This window comes from Filicampus tigris, chromosome 13 (genome assembly GCF_054856515.1).
Source record: "Filicampus tigris isolate MCC_2025a chromosome 13, RoL_Ftig_1.0, whole genome shotgun sequence".
NCBI lineage: Eukaryota > Metazoa > Chordata > Actinopteri > Syngnathiformes > Syngnathidae > Filicampus > Filicampus tigris.
Window position 1 is genome coordinate 9,235,063 of NC_141229.1, and position 20,176 is coordinate 9,255,238.

General features: G+C 41.7%; 1 protein-coding gene across 1 annotated transcript; it reads left to right on the forward strand.

Annotated features, from left to right (window-relative positions):
* The first annotated feature begins 517 nt into the window (after nt 1–517).
* prima1 (proline rich membrane anchor 1) lies at nt 518–19,428 on the forward strand. Its single transcript, XM_086049706.1, has 5 exons — nt 518–1,061; nt 2,558–2,699; nt 7,127–7,259; nt 17,354–17,430; nt 17,550–19,428. Exons 1-5 carry the CDS (start codon nt 927–929, stop codon nt 17,615–17,617), a joined length of 555 nt encoding a protein of 184 aa, XP_085905832.1. The 5' UTR covers nt 518–926; the 3' UTR covers nt 17,618–19,428.
* The last annotated feature ends 748 nt before the right edge of the window (nt 19,429–20,176 follow it).

Genomic DNA, 20,176 nt, shown 5'->3' on the forward strand with positions numbered 1-20,176 from the left:
TGTTCTAAGCAGGCGCACGCAGCACAAGGCAACAAGGCATCAGTAGGCGTCTCCCCCCCTCCACCACCACCACCACCCCCGCCTCTCTCTCTCTCTCTCTCTCTCTCTCTCTCTCTCCCCCCCTCTCTCTCTGTCTCTTTCTCCACTTGACTTTAATTGGCTTTCGTCATTATGGACTCCACACACTATGCTCAGGCTCTACTGTTGTTTAGTTGGTGACTTTTGGCAGAGTGGAACTCACATGCACACCTATGCTCACACACTTGTACACACTATAACACACACGAAGGCACACGCGCATAAACACAAACACTATAGTCTCTAACACAAAAGTAAAGCACGCAGTCATGATGCTCCCAAGTGGCCAAACCTTCTATTTTGGCACACACAAGGAAGAAGGAGGAGGAAGGAGGATGCATCAGTCGAACCCCCGGTTCTGCCCACCGGACTCGCCCTGCACGCACTACAGATAAGTTCATAGAAATCCTGCAGCACCATCTCTCTCTCGCTCTCCCTCTCTCTCTCTCTCTCTCTCTCTCTCTCTCTCTCTCTCTCTCTCTCTCTCTCTCTCTCTCTCGCTCTCTCTCTCTCTCTCTCGCTCTCTCTCTCGCCTTCAACTTCCACGGCTCGAGTGGCCCATTTGCACTCCTGCTGGCAGCCGAGGAAGGGATCATGTAAGGCATCGCACAGATCCCCCAAAATCAAAAACAACAACACAAACCAGAATTTGAAGCGAGCGCGAGAGAGCAACTTTAGAGATGTGGATCTATTTGGGTAATTCGCCGCTCCTCATGCCACCGGCTCGCCCCGTCCTACGCTATCGACACCGGTACTATTGCGTCGCCGCCGATTTGGACTAGGATCCCGCCCGGTGGAGGAGGAGGAGGAAGGTGGTGTCCCGAACACTTGACGCCCGTGCTGTATGGATGCTGCATCCGTTCGGATCGCCGAGAAGAGCGCCAAAGGGAATGTCGCTCCTAGATCTCATGCCATTCACTTTAAGTTGTTGGCCTCTCCTCTTCGCTCACTGCCTTCTCTCGCTGCTTTTATTCTCATGTCAGGTAACATGCAACACTTTGTTATTCCTCTTTTTTTCTTCTTTTAAGTACACGACACAGAGAACACTCTATTAGTCACACTTGCACATCTGCCCAATTTGTCTTATCACAATGCTCACAGTCAGAGAGATAAGAATTTTTTGGGGGGGTTTATATGCTTAGTTTGCATGCACTGAGAGCTGTTTCTAATGTTTTGATGATTTACTTGATTGCGAGTACTATATAATCGTATTCACGGTCTTTCTAATATTTTTAGTCACCTGACCTCAATACAAAACATTAAGAAGACTCCTCACTCTGTTTCGGTGCAATTCTCCACACAATATAAGCATGTCGCAATGATAAATATTATTCAATATACTGTATTTGCAAAGCATGTCTGCCTCTCATAGGCAATCAGATAGCCTGAGCAGTTTTTGGGCCACAAATAACCACAGCATGATAATATAGACATCTTGTTTACTTCGTGTGAAATATAGCCAATTGTGTATTGGCTCTCTATTGCTAAAAAACAGGTTGTCAAAATATTAACAACACCCCTCAGTATGATTCTGAGCAGATTCACACTAAGATAACCAAACCACAGTATTAGACGTATTGTTGAATTAATATGATAAAACAACATTATTATGTTTGCAAAGGCTGCAGCTCTTGCATTGCCTCTTTAATAGCCAACTCAGGTAGCCAAATTTTTAATAACAACCTCTTAGTATCACACATCGTAGTTTTTCTACACACAAATAAACATGTTATACAATTGTAACTTCCATAAGCTTTGTAGAGGCTGTGCCATGTTTCTAAATGAAGTAGCCAAAATATTAGGACCACATTTACACGCTCAATCCAGTTCTACACCGACACAACACTTATGCGTACATACTGCTAAATAAAAAAATAAAAAAAGAACCCAAAAAAACCCCATCACAACAAAGCATTATCTTTGTATAGGCAGAAAACTGAGACACTCCTTGAATTGGAAGTCAGTATATTGTGCAGGTATACCTAATGTTTTGGCCAGAGAGAGTAGTTAATGCTTGCAGGTTGGTGGTGACACAGCTCATGGCACACAAATATCACCAGTGGGAGCATGGAGTGTTTTTTTTTTCTCGACACTATTCGTCAATCTCAGCGGGATGTGTGCAGCAGGCATATGCTAGTGCTGAGTAGTGTAACCTGTGCCCCCACGCTGCTGCCTACAGATGCACGGTGAGCTGTTGCTCACACACACGCACGGTTAGCAGGGTTCACGTGTAACGCGATCTGCTTGAGTTTGCAAGTCCACCCACTCGCACTCCTCGGGGCGGCCTGCTGCCCACTCTGTTGGTGGGTGGGTGGCTTCTTACAGGGATTGCAGCTGGAGATGTGCTACTATTCCGCGTGAGCCAGTCACAACAGCTGCGGGAGGGAATTCAATGCTGAGTACAATCAAGCACGTGCGTGGTGTGAGGACAACATTTCAGTCTTTTTTTCCCCCCATGTCTTCCTGTTTCCAAACAAAGGGCGAACTCCAGAGGTCATGCTCGCAGACCGTGGCAGAGAAAGTTAGCCATCAGTGCCAGCTGGCGTGCCACTGTAGAAGATACCCTCCGCTCCCCCCACCGCCGCCTCCCCCGCCTCCCCCACGGCTACTGGGCACCACAGGTAAGAACTTCAGATCTGTCTCACTCTGCTGAGCTATCTTTCCATTGGTGACAAGTACAAATACTTTGTTATTCCTACTGAAATTTGAACACAGATATCTGTACTTTCTACTTCATACTTTGGCAAAATAGTCCTGTTACGTTTTTAACATTCCGCAGATGACAACACGATTAACCGGGTTAAAAAAAAGACCCAAATAGATAAGTAACGTCAACCACGGTTGAGATAGATGATTGAGTGAAATCTTGAGACTCTAAAAGTTTGGGGAAAAAAACAGGGACGGCAGCAGTGGCGAAGCCAGAACGTGGCTAATCGGTGGGCCTGGAAAAATCAGGGTGGACCTGAATATTTCTTTCAATGAGTACAATCCTCCTGCCCTGACACATTGTATGTTCAAATAAAACGACAAACTGAATAGACCTTCCTTAGACAACCACGATTATGCCATTCTTAATATTCAATAAAATAAAAAACACAACAAAATGCAAATAAAAAAATTATTTAATGATAATTAAAAAATATCTAGTTTTTCATGAATCTCACTGGGTGGGCAGTCTGTCAATCTGTGCACAACCAGGCCCACCCATGGCTCCGCCCCTGGACGGCAGTGACATGGAGGAATGTGAAACAGGGAGCATCAACATCACAACAATTGAGAGAAGCACAATACTTCCCATCCGTGGCCTTATTCAAGAAAATTATTTGATGTTGGCAGGCACAAGAATGATTTGTGGCAAGTATGTTATGTCTTCAGCTATCTTAAAACAACCAGGTCATACGGTCATTCAAACTTTCTCCGTCTAATTTGAAAAAACACAAAGCTAAAGTGTATTTGTTCAGTTATCTTTTGCTAATTTAGAAACTTCTGTTTTTAAATTCACAACGTTAGCAAAACTATGGCAACACGTTTTGAAAACCCAAAAGCTTAATAGCCAACGCTAGCTAGCGCTTGATTAAAGAAAACGGAAAGTCGGTTGTTTGACTGTAATAATTCCTTGTTATTTTTGTACTTAAGTACATTTCTGAGTTTGAACTATTGCACTTATACTGTACTAAAGGAATTGAATCAGTCTTTTCTTTATAAAAGTATCTGTATACCTCTGCCTAAGTACAGAGTGTGAGTACTAAGTTTTGCCACTGCTGACTCTCTCCCAGCTTTCCATGTGACACGCTTCCTTTCGTGCAGAACTACACCATCCGTCCTCTCGAGTTTTTGTATGCTCGCGCATGTGGTGGAGCCAGCAGGATGTTGACAGCAGAGCTAATTTATGCCGGGCCTGACCTTGGGGAGTACCCAGCTGCCTGTGAAATCCAAAGCCTGCTGGGCCGCCAAGCTCACTGGCTCATTGCGAGGGTTTCCCCTGGAGGACCCCCACACCCCCACTTTCCCCTGATTAAAACACAGATGACTTAATTAAATTAGCTATAATCCGATCAAGAGAAGAGGCTAATGAAGCAGCACACTTTTTGTTTTGAAGTTGAACTGGCGGCGATAAGTGTGTGTGTTGTTCAGCGCCTGTTGCAGCAGATTTTTTTATTTGTCTGGAATCCACGGATAGGCCAACACATTTCACCTGCCAGCGCGTTGAAAGTGGGTATGATTTGTATAGGGTCTCAAGCGCCGTTAATGAACAGAGTACTGAAATATGGGCGACATGCGTTGCTGATGATGCAGCCATTGTGAGCTATTACCGTGACTCTTTGGAATCACTCACCCTTAGCCCTTTACAAGAGGGGAGATGAGTACTTCATCATCAGCAGACAGCACTGGAAAGGTTTTCATCATCAATCTGCTCCCATGATTTTTTTTTTTTTTTTTTTTTTGCACACTGTTTGTGTTTTCCCCCGCTGACACACTAGTGGGCTCCGCTTGAATGAGGAGTCTTTGTCCCCCTTGGTGATTGTAGTCAAGGTCACCACACATACGCCACCAGAAGCATCTGACTGAAAGCTCAAGTAGGGCTGTGAATGTTCAGTTTTTTAAACTCACTATGTCATTTTGGGCAGTTGATTTATATGACAACAGTCCTTTGGCACCTAAAAATCCAAACTTTAGAAAATAAAACACTTCCAAGTTCAGTTTTGTTCACCATGATGCAGTTCTCAGATCTGTAAATCCTGATTGGACTCACTTTGCTTATGTTTCCTTGGTTTGTGGGATGACAATAGGCGCATGAACTCAGAAATAGTATGACATCATACCAGCATGACCGTATGTGACTTTCCATTCAATACATCAAAATGTCTAAACAGGACATATCACAATAGGCTGAGATTATCCATATACAAGCAAGACATTCTCCCATCCATTTTCTGTAGCCTTTATTGATCTTAAGGAATATGTTTTACATCTGAAAAGAATCTGACAGCACACCACCAAACAAAAATCTAATTGTTCTGCCCGTCATTATACGCTGCTGGATAGTTAAACAAAACACATTATTTGTAGTACCGGTAAATGAAGAAATTTATTGAAACACGGCATTCAGATTAATTTTACGTTTGTGGAATATGAGTTAAGCAGCAAAATGCATTCGTTTTTAGCCATGACTGGAGGCGGCCATTTGGAGGCTGACCTGTTTTCTGAATCTGAGCCGTGACAATATGGTCAAAGAAGGACATTTTACATTAGAAAATAGCAAAATTGCATAAAATATCCTAATGATTGGCTGGCGACGAGTCCAAGGTGCAACCTGCATCTCATCAGCTGGGATAGGGTGCGGCTCACCTTGTGAGGACAAGCATAGCAGTAAATGGATAGAAAGGGCATAGCCATGTCAAATGTTATCCTTTCAACATGCTGCTGGCCATGAAAAAAATTGACAGTGGGCTCAAATGGCAATGAGGCCATGTTTTTTTCACAAATTGATATTATTGGTTAGTCTCCAGGTGATATTTTTATACATTACAGACCAACTAAACCGTTGAAAATGGCTTGCTTACTTTGATGATGCAATTTTAATGGACTAACATGAATGTTTTTTTTTTTGTTTCCTGAAAAGTGATGGTTTTGTAGATAATAATAAAATGACATCCCATTTGTAGCATCACAAATCACATTGTCAATTTTACATACAGAAGTAATGCAAAACTTCAACTGAAACTCTTAAATGGGTCCACCAAAATTTCTCCTAACTCTAAAAAATATCTAATTATATGTATTTTCCTGAGTACCCATTGTCAAATTCACACCACAGCAAAAAAAAATAACATCACTGACTAATGGCCTACTTGCATTTCACAACAATTTCTCTTATTTTTGCAAATCCATTTTGTCTGTATAAGGGGTTCTCGGTTTATGACGGACGTGGCATATGACATTTCAAGGTTCTGAACCAGACTGCAATGTAAGAATCACACGACCCAATAAAGCACGTTCAGTTACTGTCACACATTACGCAGTTTTTTGTTTGATTGTTTTAAATTAATGGTCTAGAAGTGTTTTTCATACACATATGTAATTATGACTACTTCTGCATTAGCATAGGTTAGTGATGTGTAACGTTCAGATTCAGGTTACTGTACGTCACTGTCATACGAACAGAACCCTAAACCCTAAACCGAGGAAGACTTTGCAAAAACACAAAAAACGTTTTTTTTTTATTTTCACTAGGCTGTTGTAACATACCCTAATGCCTTAAAGCCTTGACACACTGCTCCGTGTTGTGAGAAAATGCAAGCGGGTCCATTTAGAGTGTTTTAACTCCTTTACAAGACTGTTTAAAAAAGGGTGGAGACCCCATGAATGATTCATGTAATGGAGGCTCACTTTAATCCTTGTAACTGCATAATTATCATTCTATTCTTTCATGCAAGGCCTGAAGTTTTTCTCCAAAGTGTAATTTTTAGACCGCAATTAATATGCATGGATGAAAAAATACAGTCTCCCTCGCAAAAAAATCTCTTCTCCTACAAAGGAATAGAATGGGTTAAGCAGAAGCATTACCTTAAACTAGAACCAGTGCCATAGCTAGGGGGTGACAAAATGCTGAATTGAATAATGTAACGTTGACTGAAGGGACTGTTTCAGTTTGGTTGACCTTATAACGTGGCCTTTATGCATATTAATGATCATCCCCTAGCTAGCTAGAATCAGCTAGCTAGACAGATAGCTAGCTAGACAGATAGCTAGCCAGATAGCTAGCTAGCCAGATAGCTAGCCAGCTAGCTAGCTAGCTAGCTAGCTAGATAGATAGATAGATAGATAGATAGATAGATAGATAGATAGATAGATAGATGCATATGTGAGTGAGTCTTCCTGGACACTACTAATGTGCGGTGTAAGAGTGCTGGTGTAAGGGAACCTAAATGATTTATGGTGTTGTGTATATGGATATCAATAACTGACTGTTAAACAGAAGAACCGGAGTTGAGTCAAGTGTCTTCTTGATATCATTTTGACATGTTCCTGCTTTTCCTCCCTCCAGTGGCAGAACCCATGGTGCCCTTGGTGAGACCCTGGTGGACAGATATGGACTTTATAGTGCTGGGAACAGTGGGCTGTGCCTCGGCGCTCTTCCTTCTCTCTGCCATCATCATTTGCTACAAGGCCATCAAGAGGTTGGTTGTCCGTTTTACTTCTTTTAAAACACTGTCATGTTTTACCGTTCAAATGAAGTAGACCACAGACCTCTGCCGTAGTTGAACCATCAATAATAGGGAAACGAAAAAAAACATTTGAATCGGGTGTGTTGGAGGAGGGAAACAGCTAAAACGTGCAGGATGTCAAGGACCGGAGTTTGAGACCTGTGACTTCATTGGTCTGAAAATGATTTTATATTTGCTGCAAATAATGCATCTTTGTTAATCTATCCATGGCAGCAGCGTATAGTGAGAGGCAGAACAACTTAATTCTCTTCCACTAGATGGTAGAAGGTAAATTAACATGTCCATCCACCTTTTGGATTCCTTATTTCCCAGCAGTCTTGAATACAGCATTGCTCGGCATGTGCCACCGCTGCGCAAAGTTTCTTTGATATTGGCTGTCTTGTATTTGCATAAGCCAAACCACGGATGGTGATCAGGACTTGGTTTGGGATAATACTCAATTATGGGGTTGATAGCTTGTCAAGTACTTGATTGCGTGTGTAGAAATTCTTTATTGGATAATCACAACTGAGGCAAAATGTAGTTGACTACTTCTGTACACTACTGTCACTTTCAACAGGAGTTCAGAACATTCATATTCCACCATCTGATTACAATGAATCAAAACAATATATCTCGCAAAAGATGGTGAGGACAAATTCAACTTGAAGGTAGTCAACAATTCTGTGCAATTTGGCACATGGGCTTTTTGTGTTGTGTTATATGAGGGTTGATGCAAGGCTTCCAAATTTACGTGTGATGATTGATTGATGATTCCCAAGCAGATTGCCTGACTATAATGATACCCGACCATACACTGTTGTTAGTGTATCTCACAGTGACGGAGAGGAGTCCGCCACCCAGAGGAGTGGGTGCTGGAAATGTTTCCCCCTGTTTTGCTTATTAGGGGAAAGGCTGCGTGAAGTTTTGGCCCGCAGCGAAAGCCAGACCCATTTCTGTGTGCCATTCAGTGTCACACATGCGCTCTGAATTACACGTTAATGTCGGCAGACATTTCATAAAGTCATACACACGTCGATTCTCATTGGATGTGAGCAACCGCCCATAAACATCGCGACATATTTACACACCCGTGTGGTAGTAACTCCGGATGTGCATGCTAAATCACAGAGTTGTTTTATTTGTCCGTGATGAAGCTGCATTGTTGTACGTTATATTTATTGAACTATATTAAGCCTCACTCAGCAGAACTCAGTTTCTCCTTTCTCCAAACAACAAATAGGCAAAGTCAGGCAGCGGAAGTAATGGGTGGTTGGCTCAGGAATTCATTATGGCAATCCTACACCAACCCCACCCACCCCTGCGTAGCCAAGAGGCACGTTTTTTTTAGTTTTTTTTTGGATGCAGCATCGGCATGAAAGTGTTGTTGCAATACAGGCTCCATCCCAAACCCGGGTCATTATTTATGAATTAATTTGCACAGTCATTCAGTTGCAGGCCACATATTTTATACATGCAAGCAGGTCATGTCCTGAGGCCCAGTGGGCTGCAGACTGCATGCAGACTTCAGTGCCATGCCACTTAAAAGCAGGTCCAGTCAGAGCTCATTACGCATTCATTTGTCAGCGACGAGCAATCTAAGGATAAATGGGCTTCCTTTAGCATTTGTCACGGCTGCCCTAATCATTTAAAAGTCGAGAGAGAATAAATGATGATGAAAAGGAGCGATAACATGTTCTATGGCGAGGACAGCCAAGAAGGTTAATGAGACTCTTTAGATACATTTTTAAAAATGCGAAAAACATCATACACAACTAGCAAAGTCAGCAAGTGTGTGCTTACTGCACTCATAGTGTGTGGCATACTCGAGATGACCAATACAGTAGTAGGAGTAGTAGTAATAGTAGTAGTAGAAGAAGAAGAAAAATAGAAGAAATAGAAGAAGCTGATATACACAAATACCTGCCCCAACGTTGTCTACTAGATTGTACAAGCAAAGAGTAGTTTTCGGACATAGCTCGGCTAAGTGTTAGCATCTCTGCTAACTAAATAGCGGTTGCAAACTGTTCATTTTCATTGTGGTGAATGACTTGTGGCTACCATAGCTGGGCCCAATTTGGTGTTGACCACACAAGGATTTATGTGTTTAACATTTACCATTGTAGGCCACCACCATTTTTGGATTGGAGAAGAAAAATCACACTTAACACACGCACAGGTACCTTGGTCCTGCTTGAATTGGAGGGATGAAATCCGCATCAGCTAAGAGAGATAGTGCAGCAATAACAATTCCTTATTTTGTAATTCACCTTTTTTTTCCCCACTAAATGGCAGTTTTAGCTTTCTTTCTGTTTGATGAATTCATCGTAACATTGAAAATGGTGAACAATTCTCTGTCGGACAATCAGCAGACAGAGGTGCATCTAGCTACTCCTTCCACTAAAACTCCCTATGCAAAAGGATACTAAAGAGGGCAACGGTTTGCACACATTACTGTTTAACAAATAGACAGAAATAATTTAAATAGATTGCACTTGTTTCAGGCAGACATGTTTCAGGCTTCAGGCTCCAAAATGTTCAAATAACTAGCAAAAATGACTGGTTTTGTCCATCTTCAGTTAAAAACAATGCAATTGAGTGCTTTTATTCAATACCAATAAGAGCCGAGGGGTTGTTAGAGAGGAATGAACCACATCAAGTTTATATATAGTTGTTTGAGGCCCTATAGTCCTTCAGGCTTTCCCAAATAAAATCATCTGGATGAGGGCCAGGGCCAGCGTGGCCGCAGACAGCCGAGGAGGTGAGGAGCTGGCTCTGCGGGCCACAACCCTCCTGGCCTTTTCTTATTTTTTTTTTTTATCATCTTTGTCTGCCACTCATCTGTCACAAGCAAAGGGCCTGGCAGGAAAACCAAAAAAAAGATGAAGCAAAAACACTTCCCCACTATTCTATTCTTTTGCGAGGGCACAGCAGCAGCAGCAGCAGCAGCAGGGAGACTGGTGTTGCAAGCATAAAGAAGAGGATCAGACACATGCTGCCTCTCAGTGTTGCCGTGGCATCCCAAGCAAAAGACATGAAGCTGCTCTCCCTCCCGGCTGTCTGCCAACCCAGAAAGCCAAAATAAACAAAGCTCAGCCCGACGTGCTAATGGAGCGAGATGCTTTTCCTAATCACTTAGCGCTCCGGGAGGCTTGTCTAAAAGCGGATATTACTCCACAGCTGCTCCCGACCGATTCAAGGGCAATGCAGTACATCCAAGAAACTTGTTAAATGTTAAGCTAGATGGCTTCCACTGTAATATTTCATCATTTAGCCTCTCTTTTTTTTTTTTTTTTTTCAAAACCCACAATTCATGGCAGATACCTGCAGAGCACTCTGTAGTGTTGGGAACCACCGGATGTTACTGGAATTTCCAGATGGTAATTGTAAACAGCACGTTTCACATGTCCTAATTTCACTACGAGCCACAGCCCAAACTTCAAACGGGACTGTGAGCTGTGATTGCACAGCTTTCCTATAAAAAATTCATCTAACATGTGAAGTGTTGTGTTGCCACCTGCCACGTGTCAACATCTCGGCATCCATTATTGAAACCTGTACAGGTCCGATGGGGCCCCAAGAATGCTCTGTCCTGTCCAGTGGCCTCAAGCAACATGGTCGGTCAATGGTTGTTACATTGGAGGAATGCACCTTGCAATAGTTGCATCTCACTAAATTGGAATATTGTGGAAAAGTATGTATTTTTGTTCAATTTTGAAAAAAATGATACAGATTCATTCAAATGACTCACATACAGATTCATTAAATACAATGGAAAAGAACTTGAGGAACGCCAGCTGCACTCCAAGTGGAGTGGTAGATGCTGCTGCCTTTTGTGTAGATAGCACGGGTGTGATTCCCAGCCTGGGGCCCACTGCTGGTCCCAATCCCAGACAAAAAAGTGGGTCGGTTGCATCAGGAAGGGCATCTGGTGTAAAAACTGTGACAAACAAACATGCGACTCACTCTGGAGAAGCCACATGGGACAAGCCAAAAGTTGCAACAACTTCAGTAGGCCACTCCCCACTTAATTTCTATTGCAAGACTACTTTTGATTGTTTCTTGTGCAATATTTGAATTTAGTCAAATGCTCCAAAGGGCGTTTTCATTAGCTGCTAGGTATAATCATCAAAATTATATTTTCAAAAAATATATACTGTACATTTCATGGATGTATGTTGTATATCTGTATAATACATGGCTTTCACTTTTTGAATTGAACGAACGAAATGAATTCAATTGTACACGATGTTCAAATTAATTAATAGTGTCAAATCGAAATTAGTGAGTCTTTTCTGGGAAACTGTATAAAGTACGTGAATATCGCCACTACTTTGTTTTCAAACTAGTAGAATCCCCAAACTGCTTTTTTGGTCCCCTTGAGAGAACCGTCAGTTCACCGCAGCTCCCATAGCCGCAGTCACATGCGCCGATCCTCACCCACACAACAGATTGTGCTTTCCCCTCCGGGCTGGACTATTACATCTCTTTCCCGGGGTCCTGCGGGGACACAGCAAGTGACATCTGTCCCCAAGAATTCATACGTTTTAACTCATTCTTTGTTTACCACCAAGCCAATTAGCCAAAAGCTCCACCACCAACAACATCAAACTCTTTTTAGTGGAGTGTAGTGCTGATGGTCCCTGCATTTGGTTATCTAGTAATTAATAACTTCTAAGTGTGAAGTTAGTTAAGTAACGTGAAAGGGGAAGTCAACACAAACGTTTTTTTTTTTCAAGAATATGTTCTATGTAAGCCCATTAGTTGAAACAGGGTTTGTGGAATAAGTGTTAATCCACTCGTTTTTAGGCATCTCTGGGGGGCGACCATTTTGTCTTCGGTCACCTGAAAATGACATCACAACTGCTCACAACGACCAATCACGGCTCAAATTCAGAAAACAGGTCGGAGATTGGTCGTTGTGAGCAGTTGTGATGTCATTTTCAGTCGACAGAAGACAAAATGGCCGCCCCCTGAAATGCCTAAAAACGAGAGCATTTGGCTGCTTAATTTATATTCCACAAACGCAAAATTAATCAGAATGCCGTGTTTTAACTAGTGGGCCTGCTTGAATAAAAAATATGTTTGGGTTGACTTTCGCTTTAAGTAATATTTGTTGACGGGTTACCCGAAAATGGGCCGGCCGTTTGGAAATTCCCGCTGGCCCTCCACGCCCCTGATCCTCAGTGCAAGAAAATCATTTATGATATGACTGTAACTAAATAAACCAATACAGACCTCTTGCTTATGTACACAATGTGCGTTTCGCTCATAAAATCAATATTTAAGATAATATAGTTTGGTGAAAACAACACAGTAAACAATTGACGCTCCCGGAATTGTTTATATTTTAGCTGCATTCATAGTTTAATCCATAAATATATTATAAAATAAACAAAACACTTTAATAATAATTCCAAACATATATTACTTTTACGAATGAATGGGTGACCAATGATTTGATAAAAAAATAAAAATAAAAAAACATACCTATGAGGCGAACTTTCTCCTTGACATCTGGCATGAAGCCAAGATAAAGAAGAATAACACACCTGCATTGGTGGTAATGCAGATTAGAAATTGAATAAAACATGTCTACTATCTTCAGGGATTATGAGTTCACACAAATACAATATAAGTAAAAATCACTGGATAAGCAATCTGGATTATCACCAAAATGCGAACATTTTCTTCGTTGGTCCATTCCACCCCCTCCTATTTTTTTTTTAAATCAAATCTGAAAAATCCAGGCACTCACACAATATTGATACATAAACGCACTCCTTGCACTTGGTGGAGTAGACTACATCACGACTATTATCAGTAGTTGAGAGCAACTTTGTTCTGGGATGAAAGTACTCTCTTGGACTAGACAGCCAAACAGGAATCCTGAGTTGTGTCGTGCATGAGTGGCGGAGGCTGTGACAGCCCAGACAGCACCAAGTGACATAATGGTTTAACAGGTGTGACAAAATCACATTGGAAAACGGGGGCAAACTGTAAACAAGGGCTGACGAATCAACTCGACAGCGGGAAAGCGTTCAAACAGAGTGAGCGTGTGGAGAGGAAAAGTCTTGGCAAAGCAACATATAAATGCTGTACTATACTAACCTTAGAGGACAACATGAATAGCGATTGAAATAAGAAGAAATTGGGATTCTCTTCCCTAAATTATCTTGTTTTGTGTTTGTGTGTGAGTGAACTACTGGTGCTCAGGCTGATTGCAAAGTGAACTAATTATCTAAAAATGTTTCGTCCAGTGACAGTGTAAATAATAGCTATAAAGGTATGATCATTTGGCAATTGGGTGTAAAGCAGTGAGTTGTGTGTTACAAAATTACAAATTCAGTACAAAGCAGTGTTTGTGCTTCCCCCACTTCAAAATTCTACACACAACACCCCATAAAGACGATGTGAAAACGTTTTCGTGACATTTTGGAAAATATGTATATTTTTTTAAAAATCTCATGTAGCCTTCATAAGTATTTTGCCACAAAGCTCAAAATTGAGCTCACTGGTCATCCTTGAGAGGTTCCTACAGGTTAAATGCCCACCTGAAGTGAATTTAGTTGATCGGACATGATTTGAAAAGGCACGAAGCTGTCTATGTAAGGTCCCACTAGTGACAGTGCATATCGGGGTACAAACATGCATGAAGTCAAAGGAATTGTCTGTAGGCCTCCGTGACAGGATTGTCTCAAAACACAAATCTGGGGAAGGGTTCAGAAAAAATTCTGCTGCTTTGAAGGTTCCAATGAGCACGGTGACCTTCACCATCCATAAATGGAAGTTCCGATCCTCCAGGACTCTTCCAGGAGAACAACCGTCTCTGCTGCACTCCATCAATCAGGCCTGTATGGTCAAGTGGCCAGATGAAAGCATTTGCAAAAATCACCCCCCCCAAAAAAAACGTTTTCACATTGTTATTATGATGTAATATGGTCCCACTAGTTGAAACATGGCCTTCTTTAGTAATTCTTTAGTAAAAACACACTTTAGTAAGTCTCACAAACATCTGATTGCACTTTTTAATTCAATTAACTGGTTCCGTGCGCCACTGGCAACGGCCCAGTGACAGTGCGGCTGTGCGAATCATGCTGGATTTTGTCCGAAAGTGCCGCTCACAACAACTTCAGTCTTTGTAGTGGTGTTTCTATTTTTGATCTATGCCGGTCATGTAATAAATAGAAATGAGGCGCCATAGTGTGGTGATACGTGTTGCTAATAGAACTCTAATAGAACTGCTCTAAACGTGCATTCAGTCATGAGCACACTACTCTGGTTGAATTCATTTAAATGTATTTATTAAATACACATGCTCCCAACCCAAACTACACTCTAACAACAGTTGGGTTAAAAATAACACTATTTTGGGTCAAACAAGGACCGATCCACTACTGAATTGTTTTGCAGGAAACAACGCAAAAAATGGACAGTTTTGTACAAAACAACCCCCAAATTTGGGCTGTTTTGTCCAAAACAACGCAAGAAGGTGGGTCAAATCCAGCCAATTTGTGGATCGGTCCATTTTTGACTCCAAATTGTGTTATTTTTAACCCAACTGTTTTTAGAGTGTAGCTGATGAGCCGTGCACCCATCATCGGCATGGATCAGTAAAAAGTACATTTCACACAGTGTGTTAAGTGTGACACCTAAAGTGTGACAAATCCATCCATCCATTTTTTATCCCGCTTATCCTCATTGCTGTTTATGTTAGCCCCGCTGACTTTAGGCGATAGTCAATCACAAGGGCACATACTGTGTAGAGACTTGGAACCAACAAAACTCACATTCACACCTATGGAAGTGTCCCTAATGACCCTAACATACATGTTTTGGGAATGTGGGAGGAAGTTGGAATATGCAGAAAAAGCCACACAAGCATTGAGGAGGAAATACAGACTCCACACAGGAAGGAATTGTTTGTGTTTGTTAGCTAGCAGGCTACTTTGTGGTTGACGGAGGATAAGAAAGAGTTGGACAGGGCTCTTACAATTGCGTCCTTGAGCAGGGAGAACATTACCATGGTGATACATGTAGTAAAAAAAGAAAACATGAATTAGGGTTACACTAATTGTGCTTAGATTGCAGGTTACTTCCTGGTTCATGGCAGCTGACGTTCTATGACTGTATCGGTTTTTATTCTTGTTTCATTCATCCATTCATCCATTTGTCAAACGGTTGTCAACATTTAGGGAAATGTGTATATATATATATATATATATAAATCACATATATTATTGTTATTATTATTATTATTATAAATGATATTATTGTTATTAAACCTCATTCTTTGCATTCTGGTGAGGACACTACTGCTTGAGATGCTCACTGAGCTGAAGTCTGCTGACGTGAATTTGAGGTTTTACTTGATGTTTCAGGCATGTTTCCAGAAGATTTACATTCAAGTCCACATCTTACATATATTGTATACAAGATGATATCCGGTGTACTGCATACAAATACAGGCAGATGTGCTAACCACTGCTCCTCAAAAGTTCCATTGTGACAAAATCGAATCAGTTATGTACAAAGTATTTTTTAATTTTTTTCCCAAATCCTGCTAATTCACAAAATGACGACAAACAAATTCCAAGGTACACATATCGCAGACACAGTCGATCTTAAGTAATTACGCTGGATCTAGACCGGTCCGAGAAGTAGCGGTCAAAGTTGGAGCGACCAGTCGTTGCTTTTGAAAGACAAGATGTCGCCCGAGGCGCCTCTGCGTTGGAGTGGACACTGTACGCTGCGGAGTGGGACAATGACTGTATTAGCTGTATTCACATGTGTCTCTTGAGTTACATAAAGCAGGCCAGCTGAGGGGGGGTCGCTGCACAAGGCACAGAACACTGGACAAATATAATAAGCACAAAGGCATACAAGAGCGCATGAAAGGAGTTTCGTTGAATGATACCAGCCTTCAATTCGTCCCGTCTTTCGTTTTGCACCAGGAGGTACTTTCACGTATGGATGGATGTGATTCCCAGCCTGTTTCGACAGCCACACACGTACTCATTACTTAGGGGAGAGATTGCATCCATAGCAGTCGCAGGAGGTAATTGCCTTATCGCCTGCGTTGCAATGCATCTTTCCCTTCCTGCAAATGTGACCTTTGAACACGGGCCCTATTAGAAAGGATCGACGAGACCGAGGAAATCAAATCAGCGTCTCGAATAACTCAAAAGTCCCTTTTTTAATGGTGTGGCCTTTAGCTGACATGGGAATGGTGACCATTGATACGGTGGCAGCGCTCCATTTCCTCTCTGGAGTTATTTTCACTTCCGCTACCTCGATTTTGCTAACGTAATGAGACGCATTGCAGTGCATTTATTTATTTATGTACAAATTACAATGAACCCTTGCAGATTTGTGGATGGGAATTGGAGCATTTGTTTTGAGGAAATAATCCTCAGTTATTCTGTGAAAAACGCACCTACTTGCTTTAAAGCAAGGTCTAATATAAAAGTATTGCTTTGATGCAATGTATAGTCATATTTTGAAGGAGGATCTTCATATAGCCCAAAAAAGTGCTTTGCCACTATATTGAGGCTAACAGAGTTGAGGGTCTTGGACCCTGCTGGAGTTGAGTTGGAGGAACCAAGTGCAGGGAAGCACAGAGGCAAGGCCAGGGAGCAGGAGGAATGTCAGAAAATAATTTATTCTCCCAAAAACAAAAAGGCAAAACAAGGAATGTAGAATAATTCAATATACTAAATTAGCAAAGTACACCGAGACGAGAAACGAGTGGCTAAGGAAGCGAATTGGTAGACGCAAGGGACCGGGGCTGACGAGAGCAGGTGGATAGAAAAGCCTAATGAGCAAGAGAAGACATGAAAAAAAGGCACATAAGGAAAACATTACAAAACAAAATCGAATCAAAACAAAGTCAATAAAAAGTCATGACAATGGCATCTGTATGACATTATAAACCTTTGGGGGTGGTGTCAACTTCTTGCTGAAATTTTCTAAACAGACTGATTTTTTTTTTAATCATACAGCATTTTGGAGATGCAACTGTATTTGTCTTGTATCATGTTCTCACTGTTTGCTTTTGTTTTTGTCAGGAAACCGCTACGTAAGGAAGAGAACGGGACAAGTCGCGGGGAATACGCCATGAGCATCCGCACCAAGAAGGCCATGGGTACAAACAACACTGTGGTGTAGACTTGACTCCATCTCGGAGCAGGAAGTGACAGCATTCATCATCTTTCAGCCTCCCCCATAGCCCCCCCCCCCCCTTTCTCTGTGACCCCTTCTCAGCCACAATGGCAACGGGGTTGCAGGAAACCCCTCCTCTTCTGCTCGGACCGAAGACACCAGTGAGCTGAAGAAAAGGTGGAAGGAAATGCCATGAAGGCAAGCGAGGATGAAAGGCCCCGCCCTCCCCACCGCCGCCGTCCCCACCCCACCCCCGATGTGTGTTGTTGAAAAGCATCCCAGCAGGCTTGAGTACTTGCTCTTAGTAAGAGCAAGTGTTGCTGACAGGCTGCTGACTGCCCGCCAGTCTGCCGCACATCCAGACCTCACGCGTGCGATAGAAGCGCGGACAATAGAGCGACCCCCCCCATCCCCCCCGCGGCGCCATCACACACAATAAATAACGTGCATGCACTTTTTACAGAGAATGCAACTTTTTTTTTTTTTTAAATGATATATCCTTCATTTTTGGTTCTGCATTTTGGAGACAGATGCCTTGCAGGGGCACGAGCTGACTGTCACTCCTGGCTCTGAGGCGTGCATTCATGACTATGCAATTTAAAGAAATCCATATTTTGAAAAATGACAAAAAAGAGGAGACAATATCGACACGTTCTCAAGACTCGGTGTAATATACTTTAGTCAGTCATCTATTTATTTTCTCTATTTATTTTTCTACCAAAAAAGATACTGTACAGTCCTCAGCATTTTTGTTTTGGGATTTTGTTTTTTAAAAGTGAATTATTTATACACAATTTCATTTGGCCACAGAATGCCGTTGACGGTTTTGTGGGGACACCGATGCGGAAAACGGCATCGCTTGTTCGTCTCTGCGTGTTTGTTGAGATTTTGCGTTTTTGTCAATGTCACGGTGCGCTTCGGTGAATGCGAGTTCTTTCTCTACTGTATCACACTTTTGATTTTGTCAACTCAGTACACGTTCTTCCTTACAAGGACAGTGGAGCCTCTCAGGTCACACAATCCATTCTGGGACATAAGTAGACCTCTCAAGTGTTTGTAAGGCTTTTCCCAGAGAAAATGATTAAAAATAGAAACTTTATGTTTCAGAATCAAACTGTGACCATCATAATATCTGCACTGGCAATGTTTCCAGTAAAAATGTATCGTTCTTAGTCGTCAAACAAGTGTAAAAACAACTCAAATGCAACTCAAAACAAATGCTGTTGATATTAAAACTTAAGAACAAAGTAAATTCCCTCGATCAATTACCAGTAAAATTTACAACTTTTCTAATGTTATGGCAGAAGCTACTGGATCTGAATTTTCGTACTTCCTGTTTTGTCAGTGTTGTATTGAATAACAGCATGATGGTGCCATATGGATGGTGTTTTGCCAAAGTGGATGCAGTGGCTGGGTGGATGCAGGCAGGCCATAGCTGACATCTTAAATTTCCCCTCTGGGGCTCATTAAAGGATGATCTCATTTTATGTTGATCTTCTTTAGATGACAAATTAGTTGCTAGTGAATCAACAGCGCCTGTGCTGGTTACAGGCATGTAGCGCACTTCATTTTGCTTGATTTGCTTCAAGTCAATTCAGCGCAATCAACAGAATCCTTAACGACTATTTAATCAGTCACCATGCGAGAACTATGAACACTTCTAAATAACAGGCAGTTTTAACACAAACCAATCGGGCTCCTTATAGAAAGTTAAAAAAATTGAATACCCTACTAGAACAGCTGAACTTTATTTGGTGGTAATCATAATCACTTGCTGAATCCCATTTAAAGAGGAAATCAAAACAAACATATTTTTTTCAAGAATATGTTCCCAGTAGGCCTACTAGTGGAAACATGACATTCTGATTAATACGTGTTTGTGGAATATGAGTTAAGCAGCAAAATTCACCCCTTTTTAGCCATCTCAGGGGGGGCGGCCATTTTGTCACTTCTTTCGACTGAAAATGACATCGCAGTTGCTCAGGGCTCAGGTAACGACCAATCGTGGCTCAGAAAAAAATGTCAGCCGTGATTGGTCGTTACCCGGGCCCTGAGCAGTTGTGATGTCATTTTCAGTCGACAGAAGTGACAAAATGGCCGCCCACAGAGATGTCTAAAACCAGATGGATTAACTCTTATTCCACAAATGCAATAGTTATCAGAATGCCTTGTTTCAACTAGTGCGTTTGCATAGAACATTTTCTTGAAAAAAATATGTTTGAGTTGACTTTCCTCTTTAACATGAGTTTGAATGTGATTGGTTAATGTCGAACACAGCCACATGCCCAGTTATAAAATACTGTGCACACACAACCTAATTTTTTTTTCAGTTTATTTTTACTATTCGTGATTTTTTTTTTCTGTTGAATTGCACATGGTACAAGTCACATTAGTGGTGTAAAAAGGTTGTTGATAAATTTACATGGTCTCATTTTTATATCACAAAAACCTAGCATGTGTAGATATTTTAAACTCACTAATACTGCAAATCTTCACAGCACGGTAGGTCAGTCCTACTCCATTCATTGAATGAGGCAAAACATTTACGCTAATTAGCTCTCCAAAACACAAGCAGAAGCGGCCAAAAACTCATTTGTATCAGCACCCTAGATGGCTTTGGTGAAATTATCGCTTATACGACATTCTTAGAAAATCACAATGTCCCATCGTTGGTCACCAAGTGGTGAGCCCTGCTGTAAACATTCTCATTGGGTCCAATGTTTGCTGTG